The sequence below is a fragment of the Tupaia chinensis genome, unplaced genomic scaffold, assembly GCF_000334495.1.
Source record: "Tupaia chinensis unplaced genomic scaffold, TupChi_1.0 Scaffold000070_1, whole genome shotgun sequence".
Lineage (NCBI taxonomy): Eukaryota > Metazoa > Chordata > Mammalia > Scandentia > Tupaiidae > Tupaia > Tupaia belangeri.
This window is the reverse complement of record NW_006159530.1, coordinates 1,651,723-1,670,394: the sequence shown is the minus strand read 5'-3', so window position 1 is coordinate 1,670,394 and position 18,672 is coordinate 1,651,723. Positions and strand designations below refer to the sequence as shown.

The following is an 18,672-nucleotide window of genomic DNA, read 5'->3' as shown; positions in this document are numbered from 1 at the left end:
ACCCTTGAATTTACTGCTGTGCCGTGAACTGGCCCCTGATGCTTTATACATTTCTGAACAATCTTCACAGAGTTTCCCCCAAGCTTTGGCTTCCCTAGTTATACTTTCTGCATCCTTTCTCAATCTAATCTTTATTCTTTAATGTCTCTGTTCAACACTGACCCCCTAAGACCTATCACTGTGCCTGCTATAGACTAAGTGATAAGGAAATATTTGCTGAGTTAATATATAGTAGTTGCTCAGTAAACTTTTGTTCCCTTTTCTTTCACATTTTTTTTTTTTTGGAGAGGTTTTTCACTATAGGGCGTGTACGCTCGCCAGACAGACAGAAAGAGACATAGAGACAGAAAGCGAGAAATCACCCCCCAGGGGGGATGGTCACCCCACAATCCCTTCTCCTCCATTCTCCTCTCAGGATCTTGGGCACGCACGCACATGCACCCGGCGTGAGTTTTAAACCACCAGGTCCGGGACATGAACCGCGGTCGACTACGTGGGAGTCCAGCGACATAGCCATTAAGCTAACTGCTGGTTCCCTCTTTTACAGTTTTTTTAAAATTTATTTTATTAAACTTTATATATTCATTTTATTGTCTTTCCAGAGAGGGACAGAGAAAGAGAGAGAAAGCAAGGCCGCCAGGTCTGGGATTCGAACTATGGTCAGTTAGGTGGGAGTCCAACGCCCTTAACCACGACGCCACCTGCTGGCCCCCTCCTTTTTTACATTCTTAATCCCCTCTGTTGCAGGAACTTACACTGATCATAGATTTGTGGTCTGTCTGCCACATGTGGCTGGAACTAAAAGACAGCTCGTCTCTGGAGCACACCCGCTTCTCATTTCCCCTCTGGCTTCCCTTCCAGCCACACACTCACCCCTCTTCCAATGAGAATAACAACCAAATAGTAAACTCTCCATTCCCTTCCCTCCTGCAAACCCCTCGCTGATGTCGATTACATTCTTTTGGACTGGAGGCTAATTTTCTCCATATGCTTCAGTCTTGTCTCTATTTTTAATCTCATTTATATAATGCCAACTGTGTTTATCCTATTACAAACTCATTATGATCAAGGATCACTATACATCCTTTCTAGGCACACAGCACGTAGTGCTAAGCTGTTTATGTATTTTTGTTTGTTTCTCTTTTAATGATTATTTAAGAGAGAGAGTGAGAGTCAGGCATCCCCAAAAGGGGCTTCATGCTTCTCCCAGCCTCATCCAGCTTGGGTCAGAGACATGCACAGCATACCCGTGTGTCCAGGGAGACCTCAGGACACACTCCTAGGGCCTCCCATGTGGGCCCAGCAGGGCAGAGCATCATTTCCTGCTGTTCTACTTTCTGGCACTGGGTACTTAATATACATATAAATATTTTTATTTATTTGTTTATTAAGAATTTTTAAAATTGTATTTGTTTATTTAGTTAGTTTTTAATCTTTCTATAGGGCCTGTATGCTCACCAGAGAGAGACAGAGAAAGAAAGTGAGAAAGCAAGCCACCAGGTCTGGGATTCGAACCATGGTTGCTCATGTGGGATTCCAGTGCCCCAACCACCATGCCACCTGCTGGCCCCACTTAATAGATTTTTGAAAACAGACTTCATAGATTTTCTCTTGTAAGCTATGACTTCCCTACTTATACTTATGCCTGATTACTCAGTCTAGTATTTTCCTCTTAAACATCTTCCCAACTTCCAAAAATAAAAAAAGAGTCTTTAAATTATCAACTAGCACTTACTGAGAACTTATTACATACCAGGCAATGTGCTAGATGATAGGAAAAAATGCACAGACACGCATAGAGTACAGAAGATGAGCAATGTCATAGTTTACCTTTCTTTATTCAAGCCAAGGGAGTTTGCTAGCTGACAGTTTAGTAGAAACAGCATCAACTAATGATGTCACCCCAAATGAGCCAAATATGCACCTGGAATTCTTTCTTTTTTTTTTTTTGAGAGATTTTCACTGTAGGGCGCGTGCGCTCGCCAGACAGACAGAGAGAGACATAGAGACAGAAAGCGAGAAATCACCCCCCAGGGGGGATGGTCACGCCGCAATCCCTTCTCCTCCATTCTCCTCTTGGGATCTTGGGCACGCACGCACACGCGCCCTGGCGTGAGTTTTAAGCCACCGGGTCCGGGACACGAACTGCGGTCAACTACGTGGGAGTCCAGCAACATAGCCATTACACTAACTGCTGGTTCCCTAGAATTCTTTCTTGATCTGTGAAAAAAAAGGGGCGATCTGCCAAGGACATATCCTCTCTCACACATATTGTTCTGTTCCCTCTGGACAATGAACAGAACTGAAGTTTGTGTGACTAAATCCTATGGTAGAGGTTAAAATTGCCATAATGATTGAGGGAAGAATGAGATCTCTGAGGTTGACATCATTAGGAGGTAACATTTAAGCTGCATGTATATGTGACTAATCTTAACCCCCATCAGCACACTCAGACTCTAGTCAGGACAGACACTCAATGAATGACCGGTACTGAGTCACACATGTACATCTAGTTGGGCAGACAATATCCACATGAAAGGAGAGTCAACAATAAGGTGTTACATTGTCCTTGGACTTCTTAATTTTTTTAAAAAATTATTTATTTAATTTCATTATTATTATTTTTAAATTTGACCAGAGAGAGAGAAAGGGCAAGTGGTAAAGCAAACCTCCCAGTCCAAGACTTGAACCATGGCCAGCCATGTGGGAGTCCAGTGCCTTAACCCTCACACTATATGCCAACCCTGTTCTTAGATTTCTAAACTCTCTGTTTCTGTGGGCTGTAAGTAAAAGCAGCTTGCATAGTAAGTGTAAGCTAGAGGAGAAAATAAAAGAGACATTAAAGAGTGTCTCTTTTCTCCAACTGATGGGAAGAGCCAAAAGTTTTCCAAGGGAAATGCAAGAAATAATCCAAGAAGAAAGACAGGGTAACAGTAATTACCAACATGAAGCATGTGGCAGCTTTTAAGGCACTGTGCTGTGTTATGAAGACACTTGGACAAATAACAAGAATAAGAGAAGAAAGAGAAGAACCCAACCCTACAATGAGGACTCATAAATATAACGAGACCCTGCTCAGAGGAGATGGATTGGACTTTGTGACAAGGAAGCTGTATCCCCAAATCCAAAGACTCAAGGAACTTCGTACTGCCCAGTGGGAAGAGGAGAGTGGTGATGAAGGGCTCCCTATCAAGAAAACAAGATTCATCAAAAGACCTTGGAATGTTTAAAAGAGAAAAAAAGAGACTGTATTGTGTCCTTGGGACTTGATCATGGTCTCCAAATATGGGGTGCACCATCCTGATGTAGAATGATTCAGATCAGTTGATAGACCTTCAACGTCACAACTAAGGAAGTTGCAAAGAGGCTAAATTCAACCAAAAATAAGGGAGAACATCTTAAAAATGAGAACCACTTGGAAATGAGGTGTATAGGAACTCTCCAGTACTGGAAGGTTTCAAGTAGAGGTTGGATAATCATCTCAGTTGGGAGGCTCTAGGGAGGGAGCTTATCTGCACAGGATACCAGGCTAGATCATCTCTAGTATCCCTTCCAATTTTAATAGCCTATGTGTCTTTTTGTCAGATTGAGAAACCAGGATAACCAGGCACCAGTCTGACACAAAGGACACAATGATAGCTATGGTCAAGAACCATATAGTGTGTAGACATATGGATACTTTCACATGCACACACCATACTCTCATGCAGATGTCATGACTACCTTGCATTTTCTGCATATGCCATCTGGCCTAGATTCTGCAGCAAAACAGGTATAGCAGTCTATGCTTTTGTGCAGCTAAATTGCTAAAAGCAACTTTGAGCTTCAGTCAAATGTGACATCTGTAGGACAAAATCAATCACTTTTCCAAGAGAATAAGGTCAACCTGTTTAACACCATTTCATACTTATAAAGACTAATTTGATCTACAGTGGTCAAGTATAAAATCCTATTTATTCAAATGTTTAAAACTACAGATGCCCACTGATAAATTATCTCTCTCTCTTTTTTTTTTTTTTTCAGTTCCTCTTCCCAAGTCCTGATGTCCCGAAATCCTAAATTATTTATTAGGGTCTTGGATGTCTTTGAAATATAAACCAACACTGCTCAGGGTTTCTCCTATTTCATTCACTACAACATATGTAGAAGATGGCATATGGAAAAGAAAATGCTGGTATAATCACACAGCATCGAGTTTCCTTTTCTGTCTCGGCCAGTAGCTATCAGCAATTGGAGGTGTCCATAGTATCCTATAAGTGCGTAAGGACTCTGAGTAATATCTCATAGCTCTATCTTCTTAATAGCATCTCCTACAATAGCTTGTCATGGCCCCACATCCTCAAATTCGAGCTGTGGAGTCTCATTGCCTCTACTGGTTTGGTTAGAGAGTACATTTTAACATAAGCAAAGTAATTATTTAACCCCAGGCTGCTTCTGCTTCTGTGCAAACACTCCCTCTGCATACAGGTTTGTCTATATGTCAGGGACCAAAAGCCCAAAAGCATGTGCTAAAAACTCCAAAAGCTAAACACTACCCTGGAGTCCCAGAGTGGCAGGCTTCCTGGGTACGAAGTACTCCCCCTGGCTGTGACTGGTTAGTAGGGCACTGAATGAGTTGCATGTCTTCAACCTAGCTCCCCGACAACGGGCGTGCCATAGAGGAGTGAGTCATGGTCACGGGGCCATGTAGTCCACTAGGCACAGCACACATGAAGTCCGGAGCCTGGTAAGAGGGGTACATTTACCCACACAGGAGAAGAGGGGGTTGCCAGTAGGAGCCAGGACATGCTGCTGAACATCAAGAGAAAGGGGAGCTAAAGCTGCAAATGGGAAAGCAAATTAGCTGGTTAGAATCTTGCTGTTTTGGAAGCCCAAAACTTTGTGAGAGACAGGCTCAGGGCAGAGTCAGGGTCATGAAAAATGTACTCAGATGCCCACCTCTGCGTAGTCCGGGACAGCCTTAAAAGGCTCTCTAACAAGTTGCTAGTCATTTGTTTGAAAACAAAACTGCAGATAGTGAGCCAGCAGATGGCATAGTGGTTAAGGCACTGGACTTTTCACATGGTTGACGTGGTTCAAGCCCCAGACCTGGCAGCTTGAAACTCATGCCAGGTATGTTTGTGTGTGTGTGCCCAAAATCCAAAGAGGAGAATGGAGAAGGGATTGCAGCATAGTCATTCCCCCTGGGGAATGATTTCTCATTTCCCTTCTCACCATCTGTTTCTGTTTCTCTCCAGTGAGTGCACACACCCTATGGGAGAAAAATAAATTGTAAACGCGATAATAGGTAATAGTTAGGGCAGATACTTTAGTTAGGGATATTACTTTCCTAACGGAGCCACATGCCAGCTGGTACGACAGGGTAAATTGAGAACAGGTGCTATTATAATTGGGAGGAAGAGCTCTTTTTGAGTGTTATTTAAACTATTTATTTACAAATCCAAAAGTCTTGACATTTATGTCTAAGAGTTTTACCATAGAACTTGGCTCTTATTTTTATATCTGTGATAAAACTACAATGTGGGTTTCGCTTGGATAAAATAGGTGGCATTTGTAGTAATCATGAGTGATTCTTACAGAAAGATATCAAATGAACTCAAAAGAAGCTGACTGCATTGAAAATACTCTCCCTTTTGTTTTTTTTTCCCTCTTATGCCATGAGTGGACCAAGAAATTGAGAATGGTGAGGCCAGGAGGTGGCGCAGCAAGACCTGTGGGGGGAAGGTCCTGGGTTCACACCTCAGGGCCTCCCTGTACATCCCTGCTGTGTGACAGGCATGCCTGCCAAGACTGGGGAGGAGGGAGGATCATGGCGCGAGGCTTCTATTGCAGGTGCCTGTCTCTTTCTCTCTCTCTCTCTCATGGAAGAAATAAACTTTTTAAAAAAGAAATAGTGAATCTCATCAAAGCATTAGGAAACAAGCCCTGTCAGCATGGTTAACATCTAACTGTTCACCAACAACACGTCGTATTCTTCAAAACCAGAGTTCATAGACGAGAACCATCCCAAGGTAGAACAACTACTGCAGTCAGTTTTTCACAGCATCTGGATTTGCAGCTGGAGGAAATGCTGCTTCTTAAAATGAATGGTACTGGGGAGCAGAGGTAGCCAGAGTCAATGCAGAATTGGGAAAATGAGACACGAGGGAATTCAAGCGGAGCCAACGTGGGACCTGTAAAGGCGGCCACTAAATCGTATGGTCTAGCAAGGCTGGTGTTAGAATTATAATGCAGATAAGATGTGTGCCTTCAACAACACGGCTCACTTGGATTTTAATTTGTGGTAGAGTGTGTACACGTATGAGAGAGACAGAGAAGCAGAAAGCACCCCCATTGGGAGCTCATCAGACCGTGATCCCCTTCCCATAGTTCTCCAGCTCCTCAGGGTCTTGGGCCCATGCGTCATGTGTTCCAGGCTGAACAGGCTAGGATGTGGGCCAGCCTGCAGGTGACGTTCAGAAATGCAGTTCAGTAGGTTACCGAATGTGCCACCAGGCTGGGCCTTGGCGAATGGTTTATGAGAGGGTTTGAGAAATCCACATTTCTTGTCGGGGCTCAAAATCTCCTTGCTTTCTCCCCACAACCACAGGCTTCATGGAATACCTACATATCCTGCCATGGGAGCCCCCTGTTACAGATAATCCTGGTTAAAGAAGGGTTGGGGAGTCCCAGAGAATATCCTCACAGCCCAGAAAACCCCAGAAGATTTCAAAGTTCCTGAGCTGGAGCCAGCAGATAGTGTGGTGGTTGAGGCATTGGACTCCCACATGACTGACCATGGTTCAAGTCCTAAACCTGGTGACTAGCTTTCTCACTTTCTTTCTCTCTTCCTTTCTCTCTTTCTCTCTCTGGTGAGTGTATATGCCCTATAGCAAACTGAAAAGTAATAGATAAATAATTTTTTTAAAAAGTTCCATGGCAGAAAAATACACACACACATACACACACACACGCACACACACACACACATATAAAATTAAGTATTAATAGCTTGCTCTGAGTCAAATAGGAATTCTAGGCTTGGGAAAGCCTAATCTCCTCTCCTTCTCAAGACTCTGAAAGCCCCCAGAACTGGCCTTATGGATTAAAGTAATTAAGAGGCCATGAATTTTAGGGAGACCGCCCAGGCTAGCAGTGGGAGTGACTGAGGGAACTCTGAATAGCCCTTCAGGCTCCTGAGTAGTTCAAAGAGAGAACCCTGAGTTGCAGGGTGCCGAAAGGCCTCTCAAACTCCCTGGGAAAAACATTCCTCAAACAGCTTTCTCCCAGCCCTGAATAGATGCTTGTGCCAGACCTTCTTCAGCAGGAGCTGGGGGAGAGGCAGGTGGAGGGTGGCCTGACCCTCCTCACAGGGTGGATCTGTTCTTCCCTCTGTCCTAGAAAATTATCATGGCACACCCAGAAGTAAAAGGAAAGGAGAAGGAAGGGTAAAGTGAGTATTGTCTGTAGCCAGTGGGCCTGGGGTGGCAGTGGGATTAGGCACCCCGAATGAGCAAGATCACACCTCCAGGATGCTTTGGACGACCCTGGTAAGCCGAGAGCGTGTCGTGTCTGAGAACTGAACCCCTGGACTGTTCTGCTTGAACACTGGATCCCACAGAGCTCTGCCATTTGTCTGCTCACTCTCCCTTCTCAACTTTCTCACCTTCTCACTTTCTCCTTCATGTTGGATTTCATTTAGCCAAGTGTCCTAAGAAGGTGGTTGTAATGCAGACAAGTGACCAACAAACTAGCAGATCCTATTCTCAGTCTCAGGAGGTTTTGTGCCATTGGCGGCTGCTGTCACTAATATTGACGACTGTAGATAGATTCTCAGCGTTAGGAACGGATGGATAGCCCTAGCCCAGGGTACCCGACAATCACATCTTCAAACCCCTAACAAGCCATATAACTCAGCAGATAAGCCACGGGCTTGGGAACCGGGGAGCCCAACTTTCCCTTTCAACTCTGACCTTCACTAGCTGTGTGATTTTAAGCAATGTACTTAGCACTCATGCCTCAGTTTTCTCATCTAGAAACGGGATGCTCACAGCAGCACGTCCCAGGAGGACCAGCCTGAGGAGTGAATGAGTTAATACTACAGCAGTGCTGGGCATCAGGACTCAGCTATCACTATTACAACTGGAGCTGTTTAAACTGGAGCTTGTCTCATTTCAGAGTAAATATATCTTGCCTATCCCTAGAACACGGCTTGCGTTCATACATATTAAGTAATCATGACATTATAACACCTTGGCAGCAAAGATCAACAGAAAGGCCCACCATCTTCTCCCTAATAAGAAGCAGTCCAGGTTAGCATGCAGAGCTGTCAGATGCGATCTCTTACTGGAACAGATCTCCCCAAGGAGTCTAATCCTACTTTGTCAGAAACTTGTTGAAATACTTCAGTTTTCAGCAAATAACTGTGTGAGATGCTGCAGTTTCAATGTTTTCCTTGCCAGGGGTTCTTGAGACCTGGATTTAGTCACCTGCCGAGGAGACCACTTTGGCTCCAGCAGTTGGGCTGCTCTGTGCATTCTTGGGGGGCAGAACTTGGTTCTTTTTAAAAACCACCTATCACTCTTTTTCTGCTGATAATCCTTATCCACGGACTCTCTGAAGTTTGACAAACAAAATAATGGAGAAAGAGGTGCTTTTAAATGTGGCATTACCTCTCTATGAGCTCAGGATCAGCCTCCGGAGGCAGGGGCCCCACCCAGAGTGATAATGGGGGATTCAGCAAACAAGTTTGGAGGCGCAAAGAGGGGGGTCCTCAGAAATCTGAGCAGGGAAGTGGGGATTCTGGGCAGCTCTGTTCAGGGACCCAGGCCCAGATGCTGGGAAGCAAATTCTGGAGCCTTAAACAGAGGATGAGCAGAGTCAGACAAGTGAGGTCTTTGCATCACAGAGGAAATGTGGTGGGTGGTGAGTGCAGGGTGGGAGCGGGGAGGGCCAGAGCGCAGGGCTTCCTCTGACTTCGGCAGCAAGCGGGGCAGGCAGCAAGGGTGTGGATGGGGTGGAGGGAGGAAAGGGGCCTCTCTTAATAAGGCGGTGGCTTGGGCTCCAGCCAGGAAGGTGTTGCTGTCAGTTTCATTTGGGGCCAGGGATTGGTGAGGTGCTGGTCCAGCAGTCGCCCCCACCAAATGTGCATCCAATCAGTGTCATTTTCCACCCTCACCCAGCTTTGGCCAAGGAGGCAGCCGCTGAAGCCAGAGGCTGGGGCCGAAACAGGCAGCGGCTGGAGCTTTGTGGCAGCCTCAGCCCCAGCTCTGGAGCTCATGAAATATGACACCCAGGGCGGGAACTAGGGAAAAGAGTCACAGCCAAACAAACACGCCTTCAGCCAGAACTCGGAGCTGAGGCCTTCTCAGGGTCTGGGGCCCTGCAGAAGGGACGGCCAGCCAGTTCACTCTTCACTCTCTTCCTCTCCGGGGTCTCAATTGCTCCAGAGAAAAAGAGACTCTTGGCTCCCATATACTCATCTGCCCCACCCACAATTTAGAGAGCGTCTCCTGTGAACTCTGGCTGGGTCAAGCTTATTTTAGTGCTATTTGGTGAAAAAAATATTTCAGCATCTTCTATCAATCAGATGCTCTGCTGAATTCGTGAAACTTGCTACTATTTCTCTTCTGCCCTTTTTTAAAGTTTATTTATTTCTTCCATGAGAGAGAAAGAGAGAGCACCTCCAACAAAGTTCTTATGCCACAATCCTCCCTGGGCCTCAGCTAGCCCCAGATCCTGGGTGCATGGGTACAGTTATTGGCTATATGTCTAGAAGAGTAATTCCCAAATCCTAGAGTTAGCATGTGTCCAGTTTTTTTTTTTTTTTTTTTGGAGAGGTTTTTGCTATAGGGCACATGCGCTCGCCAGACAGACAGACAGAAAGAGACAGAGAGACAGAAAGCGAGAAATCACCCCCGAGAGGGGATGGCCACGCCGCAATCCCTTCTCTTCCATTCTCCTCTTGGGATCTTGGGCACGCACACACACGCACTTGGCGTGAGTTTTAAGCCACCGGGTCTGGGACGCGAACCGCAGTCAACTACTTGGGAGTCCAGTGACATAGCCATTACGCTAACTGCTGGTCCCTGTGTCCAGTTTTTTGAAATGTATTCTTATTTATTTCTTCCATGAGAGAGGGAATCAGAGAGAGACAGATAGACACCCTCAACAAGGTCTTCATGCCATGATCCACCCCAACCCCACCTTGTCCAGAACACAGGAGCAATGTATGTGCCCAGTGTGTGCAGAGAGACCTCACGACACAAACTTAGGACCGGCCCATGTGGCCTCAGCATCATGAGGCTCCCCATTGTCTCGGTCTCACCATGGCTGCCCACTATATTCAACTTGAATGCACATTGCCAAAATAGTTTTCAGGGGTTGCACCAATTTCAGCTCTCACCCGCACTGTGAATTATTCTCTGATGCTCCAGATCTTTGACAACAGTTGGTTGTGCGAGCCTATTTGGGTCTTGCCATTCTAATGGGTGTATAGTGGTATCTCGTTCCACCAATGGCTGAAGTGAAGATGTAGTGTACTTCAGATAGGCATCCTTTTATAGATGTCACTTGGACACCCACTCTTGGGACGTTCTTGCTCAAGTCTTTTCCCCCCCTTTTCTGTCTTTTTTTGTATTGGTTTCTGAGGGTTCACTTTATGGGTTCTAAGTGCTGCAAATATTTTCCGTTATTTGCCTTAAAAAAAAAGTTTATTTCTTCCATCAGAGAGACAAAGAGACAGAGAGACAGGCACCCCAGCAGAGTCTTTATGCCACAATGCACTCCCAACCTTAGCTGGGCTGGGTAAGGGGCACACACATATGCCCAGCATGTTTAGGGAGGGCCCAGCCCACAGATCCAGGACCTTTCTCATGGGGGTCCAATTGCATTACGCTGTACCACCACATAGTCCCTGCCTCCCCATCCCCCATTTTTTTAGAGAGATTTTTGCCATAGGGTGTATGCACATGCTGGAGAGACAGAGAGAGATAGAGAGAGACAGAGAGATAGGAAGTGAGAAATCACCCCCCCAGGGGAGATGGCCATGTCACAATCTCTTCTCCTCCATTCTCCTCTCAGGATTTTGTGCATGCACGCACACACATTCCCAGTGTGAGTTTTAAGCTGCCCTGTCCAGGACTCTAACCATGGTTGACTAAATGGGAGTCTAGTGGCATGACCATTATGCCATCTGCTGGTCCCCTACCTTTCCCTTTCTTATCTTTTAAGGGGTACCAATTCTTAACTCTCATGTAATCTACTTTAGCAATCTTTTCCCTTATGGCAGCGCTTTCTGTGACTTGGAGCCACTGCAGTATGTTCAGAAAGAAGGGCAAAAGCCAGCCACGCTGGGGGAGCAGTCTTGCCACGCCTGCAATGCCGCAGCCACAGTGGAAGGCCCTGGGTCCAAGTCCTGAGTACCCATGCATGCCAAATGCATGTGTGCCTCTCATTCTGGCTGGCCAAGGTTGGGGGCGGACCCCAGTTGTGACGACACCGTTGGGGGTGCTTCTCTCTCTCTCATAAAAGAAATAAGCAAACTTTAAAAAGAAGGATGGGAACCTGCAGGTGATATGTTGGTTAAGGTGCTGGACTCTCACATAGCTGACTGAGGTTCAAGTCCCAGATCCGGTGGTTTGAAAATCACACCAAGCATGTGGGTGTATGTGTGCTCGCGTGCCCGAAATAATGAAGGAGAAGGGACTGTGGTGTGGTCTTACCCCTAGGGGGTGATTTCTCACTTTCCCTCTGACTCTCTCCAGCACATGCATGTGCCCTTTGGCAAAAACCTAAAAACAAACAAACAAAACAAAACAAAACAGAAAGGGTGAGTGGAGCAGGGAAATGGAGGGAGAGCACTTTCCAGATGGGGAGAACAGTATGAGCCAAGACATGGACATGCTCCCCAGACTAAGAAAACACTGGCCTGGACCAGTTAAAGTAGAAGGTTTATGTAAACATGGGAGAAGAGCTTAGCCAGATAAAGTAAGGCTGGGCTGACTTTAGTCAGGCGAAGGCCTGACTTTGACCTGAAGGCCAGGATATCTCCACTCGCCTCTGTGCCTTCTTCCCCGTCTTCCCTGCCCTTTCCTGCCGTGCACCAGGAGGGTACACTCACCACAGAAAGGATCGCCTATGACACTGCCTGCCTTCCACACGCTCCCATCCCTGCCCTTACCGTGCTGTGCTGAACGGACATGTTCTGGTCTGACTGACAGCTCTGAAAGCACACGTTGGCACTAGAGTGCTGGGCTGGCTTGCCCAGATTCATGAGAGTCGATTATTGAATTTTCTGGAATTCTGCAAGCCAGTCGACATCCTGTTTGTAGCTTGAAACCAAGCGTGGGAAGAGTATTTACACAATGGAAATCAGCAAAAGCTACAGATCAGGGCTACCCTCTTCCTCCACAGCGCCAGTTGCTAAGCCCTTGCTGGAACCTCGCTAGGCGTTGGTCTAATTCATCTCCGTATGCCTTTCCTTTACCGTGTCTGCCTCCATGTTTGCTGAATTAAAGTGTATTTTTTTCACAATATTTAATTACTCCTTTTAGGAACCTAAGTAAGTAAATCCTTCTAGGGCCGGTTAGGTGGTGCAGCACTATAGTACTGTACTGCTCAAGCAAGCTGGATTCACATGGAAGGTCATGGGTTCAGTTCCCATCTCAGCCTCTACACAAGGGCACATGTGCCCATGATCCTGCAGGCTAGTCAGGATAGTGGGGGACTGTGGTGTGAGATCCTGTTGAAGGTGCTTCTCTCTCTCTCTCCTCTCTCTGCTTTGTAATGGGACAAATAAGCTTTACAAAATAAATAAATAGGGCAAAGAGGTAGAGCAATGGTAATGCAACTGGTCCCACACGAGAAGGTCCTGGGTTTGCATCCGGGGGTCTCCTTCTACAGGTCAGGCATGTGCAGGGGCAGCCGCTACCTGAGCTGGCTGAGGCTGGGGAGGGTTCATGGCTCATGGTGTGAGGACTGTTGGAAATGCCCCCTTTGTTCCCTGTTTTCCTCTCTCTTGTGTGCACAGAAAAAAACTGAACTTTGAAAATAAATTCTTCTAATAATAATTATGAAAATGAAATGAAAATGACATAAGTGATGATATCCTTGATTTGATTGTCACGTGTGACTTGCATGCTCTGGAAAACCATGTTGGGCACCATAGAGAGGTCCAATAATGCATGAGAACTCACAAAATAAAAAATAGAATCATTATAGAAGCCTGCTTTCTGCTCCTTCAAGCGTATGTCACATTCATTGTCAGACACAATGGGCCCTCCCTGAGAGCCTGCCGGTGAGTCTGTGAAGCGATTAGAGAGCGTCTCTGGGTAATACACAATCAACTGCCAGACCATGTGTTAGAGAAGCCAGTCCCCCCAGTGCCTAGACCCCAGGAGATATTTGTAAGTCAGCTGGTAACTTGGGAACCAACCCCACAATCTTCCATGTGAATTTAGAGGTCTGTGAAACATCCTTTCCCATGAAATTCTTGGAGTAAAAACAGCCCAAACATTTCTTAGAGCCAAAAGCACATCTAACTCACAAGGCCCCTAACCGAGGAGCCTGGGGGCCCGCCATGTCAGAACATGGGCATGTCCCTTAAGGTTCCCTCCAAAACCAGGACGGGGACATGTCCGATGCTGAGAAACCTCATGACTCACATCAACTGTGTCCTGTGGGGAACGGGGATTTTGATAAAAGGAATGAGTAAAGTTTTATTTGCCACACAAATCCAAGAGCCAAAACTTAGTAAAAGAATAAATATAAATTACACAGACACAACCCCAGCATTTCAAAGCAATTAAAAAATTTAATTGTAGATCCCTTTGTTGTTAGAGCAAGAATCCCATCCCAGTGATTCCTCACGGAAAGTTTTTTAATGCCGAGGGTTGGGGATTAGAGGCTGGGGTGGTCAGCGTAGGAGAATCTTCTTAGGAATCAGAATGAGGGCCGGTGCAGTGCCCATAAAAAATTGCTCAGTATTTTAATTGTTTTCGTTTATTTTTAGCCATGGTAATTCACTTGGAAATTTCAAAGAATACTAGAGAAGGCATAACTAGTTGTATTTATTTTAAAAAAATAAAAAGGGCCTGGGCTTCCAACAGGATGAGGACAATTCACATGTTTTACTTCCATCTTTTACAGATGAGGAAATTGAACACTCAACTGTAAAATCTACAAAAGCACGAACCAACCTTTTCCATCAGTGTGACGTGTCCACCGCTAGCAATGCCAGGCGCATAGTAGGTATACCAGAAGGAGCTGCTGAATGGATGAGTGAGAACCAGAGCAGAGCTGGGACTTGGCCAGTGTGGCACATGTTGACATTTGGGCCATGCTGGTACGAGCGTCCTAACCCCAACCCCAGTGATCTTTCTACCCTGGAGTGGTGGTTAATTAAGAACACGGCGTCTGGAGCCGGACTGCCTGAGCCAGCCCCACCACTTACTAGCTGTGTGGCTGTGGGGCGTTATGTAACATCCCTTCCCCTCAATTTTCTCTTCCATAAAATGGGGATAATCACAGTCCAGCTCCCAGAAAGCAGTTATGAGCATAAAGTAAAGAAACACATACAAAGTTCCAGCTCCCTGGAGGCACTCAGTATCCAATGGTCATCATTATTACACCATAAATGATAAGAGAGGATTAAACAAACAGTTTCTAAAGACTCACTATTTTGTCTTCTGTGTTCTTGGTAAGCCCTTTGAAAAATCAGCCAGAGACAAAACCCTGAAGCATTATTTATAAATGACCCTGTGCATTATTTCCACTTGTTGATTAATTTCAGGTAAACCTGAAGACGACCAAAAACTGAAGTACATGACCTAGAGAAGACAGCCTTTAAGGGAAGGGCCTGTGTTCCTTACCACGTTATCCCCAGTAGAGCCTGAGGACAGGTGAGAGAGCCTAGCGGTCCAGAACCTAGATAGCAGCCCTTGACGGCCTTGGTTTCAACCCTAATTCCTCTATTTGCTTCCTGTATGACTCGGGGCAAGTTATTTTCCCTCCCTGCGCTTAATGCCTCTTTAACTATAAATTGAGTTTAATAATGGCACCTACCACGCAGGGCTGTGAGGACCAAACAGCACCTGACACTTTGCTGGAAACATAAGCACTAGCCTCGCCACACGGAATAGACATTCACGGAAAGTCACACGAGTTCCCACCAAGTCAGCTAAGTGACAAGGTGGGCTATTGCCTTGCCACTGGCTACCCTTGTAGACCACGTCGCAGTGAAAATCCACAGCACAGGCCTGACACTAGCCTGAAGAGCTGCACAAATAATACGCCAGTTCACACTGATGACTAAAACAAGTCCCCAGTCAGCCAGCCTGAATTAAAGAACCTGAGTCACTCGACAAAAATGTAGGCCATTCTCTGGCAGAGCACCGTGAGGGGATCCGGGCCCCAAGTCTTCATTTCCAGTGGGAGCAAAGCACTAGGTACCAATGAACCCACTGACTAGGTCTGGAGAGGCCCAGCACGCAGCCTGCACTGGCCAGGTGAGCACGCAGCCAGCCCTGGCCAGGCACCCAGGTGCGTGGGGACCTGTGCATTCTCAGGTTACCTCTCTGCCCCTTGGTACTTTCCTGGGCCTTCTCCAGCCAGTGTTCTGGCAGAAGCACAGCTCGGTTCAACCCAGGACAGCTTTTGGACTCTGATGTCTACTGACGCACCCCCGGACACCCCTCCTCCGTGAGTCATGCCAGAGTCTTCCTCGTGAGCAAAGTCATGACCCACACGCAGCTTGGGTGTTTAATAGGTAGTGTATAAGTGTCCTTCAACTAACAGAGGTTAAAGTCAACAAACTCGGAGATTTTTTACAGCTGGTAGGGTGTTATAATTAAGAATTTAGACTCTAGAACCAGGTGCTGTCCAACGTCAAATCTGGGCTGAACCACTTACTCGCCTTGGGTGAAATAATTAACCTCTCTGTGCCTCAGTTCTTTATCAGTAAAATATGACAATTACACCTACTACACATAGTTTCCATGAGATGATCTGAGTTAAAATGTAGGGAACACTGGGAGGAACCGGGAAAATGTAAGCACTCTATACAGGCTAGCTGTGATTTGCACACCACTTCCATGGGGTAGTGTAAAGTGTCGAGGAAGGAGACAGAGAAATCTCACATGAGACAGAACGAAAAAGTGTGTCTGCTTGGGCTGGAGAAATATGTTATTCTCACATGTTTCTTTCTTCTTTTCTTTTCTCTTCTTATCTTTTCTAGTTTATTTGTTTATTTCTTCCATGAGTGACAGAACACAGAGACAGTGAGAGAGAGAGTGAGAGAGAGAGAGAGAGAGAAAGAGAGCACTCCCAACAGGACCTTGACGCCATGATCCACCCCCAGCCTCAGCTGGCCCTCAATCACTGGCAAGTACATGCCCAGCGTACTCAGGACTCTCCTGATACAAACCCTCCTTCGTGGGACTGCCTCACAGAGCACCGTGGGTTACCTCTGCACCACCATCTAACCCCTCATGTTTCATTCTTACCTTATACTCACAGATTCTCACTGGTAAAAGTCAGAACACATCTAAAGCAAAGGCTCTTTTAACTGCCCCCATCCCTTCCTTTGCATAATACTAAAGTCTCAGAACCAATCTCATTCAAAGTTTCCAAAACAGTCACCTTTAGACTGAGTCAGCTTGGAAACTGTAAGACAGTAGACTGGTTGCAGTTTCAAAGAGCCGTGGGTGAAAATACCAGGCACTCACCTATATTATGTCTTCATTCTGTGATGGCACCAACATGTAACAGGGCACCCACAAGAATGTGTACCCCGAATACTCATTGTTCATGGCAGGATGAGAGTCATGACAGCAGTAGAGCCAGAATCGATAATATCAAGGTCTCAGAACTCAACCCTTGCCCTGACCCTAACCTGGCTCAGCCTTCTGGTTCAGTCTTTTGAGTGTCGCCACCATCTCTACCAGATATTGTGATCATAAAAGAACCAGAGAGTCATCACAATCCTATGGTCAGTAAGCTGCAAGCAAAACTGAGACTAGAACACTCAAGGTTACTGGCTCCAAGATCAGAGGTCTTTTCCTAAAACAGCTGGGAAAACACCTCTAAAGATCATATCCTTTTGGGACCAGCAGTTAGCGTAATGGCTATGTCACTGGGCTCCCACATAGTCGACCACGGTTCGAGTCCCAGACAGTCCCGGTGGCTTAAACTCACACCGAGTGTTTGCATGCATGCCCAAGATCCCGAGAGGAGAATGGAGGAACAGGGATTGCAGCATGACCATCCCCCCTGGGGGGGGGTGTGATTTCTCGTTTTCTGTCTCTCTGTCTTTCTCTGGGTGGGCGCACGGGCCCCATAGCAAAAATCTGTCTCAAAAAAAAAAATCATATCCTATCTACAATGTATAGAACTAAAGATAAAACAAAATGAAAACTTCAAAACGAAACAACATTCCATACCATGATTCCTCTGGAAATAATAAGCGACCTCTCCACCTTGCTAGGGGGAGTCTACATCATTGGCATGAAAATTGAAGAGGCCAGGCAAAGCAGATCAAGCAGTGGTGCCACTTCACAACCATGGCTTATGCTTAGGCTTAAGACAAGGCCACCAGCATATGAGAAAGGCAAGTCACTTGTCAGTGTTCCAGTCCAGGTAAGACCATGTCTTCTCGTCCTTCTATCACACCCCGGGCACCTTTGAATGAAATCAGAGATGTGTAACTTCACCTCATAGGAACATGACAAGACCACTCTCCCAGGTAAACAAAGATGGCGGTGGGCAGAGGGAAAGGCAGAGTAGCCCCATGCCTAGCAGCCTCATCGTCTGCTCCTTGTTCTGGATCTTCCCACTATCTGCCCTGTCAGGAACCCTCTTTGCATGCATAACATCGACAGAAGAAAATGAAACTTAATTTGTCCAACTTTGCTACATGCTTGGCAACCCAGGAGGCTGAAATCAATTTAATCCACCATATACTTACCATCATGATCAATAAGAAGAATGGTAAATACTGAGGACCTATAAGATGCTTCAGATGTCAGTCTACAGGAGACACAAAACAAACAGGACACAGCGCCTCTTCTTAAGTCACCTTTTGCCCAGCACCGAATGGTGCTAATAGAATTCCTGGCATGTGTACCTAGCTTTTCTGGATACAAATCCCAGTTCTGCCATCCAATAGCCATGTAGCCTTGGACAAATCACATGGCCTTTCTTTGCTTCAGTTTTCTTACCTATAAAATGGTAATAACAATAAAGCCTTCTGTATAGGATTGTTGCAAGGGGGAAATAGGCCAAAGGGCTTAGCAAGGTGACTGCTACAGAAAAGGAGGTCAAGGGAACCAGCAGTTAGCATAATGGCTATGTCGCTGGACTCCCACGTAGTCGACCGTGGTTCACATCCTGGACCCAGTGGCTCAAAACTCACGCCAGATGTGTGTGCGTGCGTGCCCAAGATCCCGAGAGGAGAATGGAGGAGAAGGGATTGTGGTGTGACCATCTCCCCTGGGGGGTGATTTCTCACTTTCTGTCTCTATGTCTCTCTCTGTCTGTCTGGCGAGCGCACACGCCCTATAGCAAAAACCTCTCCAAAAAAAAAGGTGGTCAGTACCTATCAGCTATTAGTAAACTACCATGGCATTAATGTTGATAAAATGGTTTATTCATCGATCAGGCACTGTGTCTCTTAGGAGAGTATTTCAGAGTTCATGC

General features: G+C 46.1%; 1 protein-coding gene across 3 annotated transcripts in view; it reads right to left on the bottom strand.

The window, feature by feature from the left end:
- Window positions 1-18,672, bottom strand: part of DDR2 (discoidin domain receptor tyrosine kinase 2) — a 186,759-nt gene that overhangs the window by 89,577 nt on the left and 78,510 nt on the right. The window contains exon 2 of one of the 3 annotated variants that reach the window (XM_014583607.2): window positions 17,418-17,655. The exons of the other annotated variants lie outside the window; for them this stretch is intronic. Coding sequence (XP_014439093.1) covers window positions 17,418-17,420 — 3 coding nt within the window. The 5' untranslated portion in view covers window positions 17,421-17,655. The remainder of the gene's footprint in view (window positions 1-17,417; window positions 17,656-18,672) is intronic. 3 annotated transcript variants of the gene reach the window in all.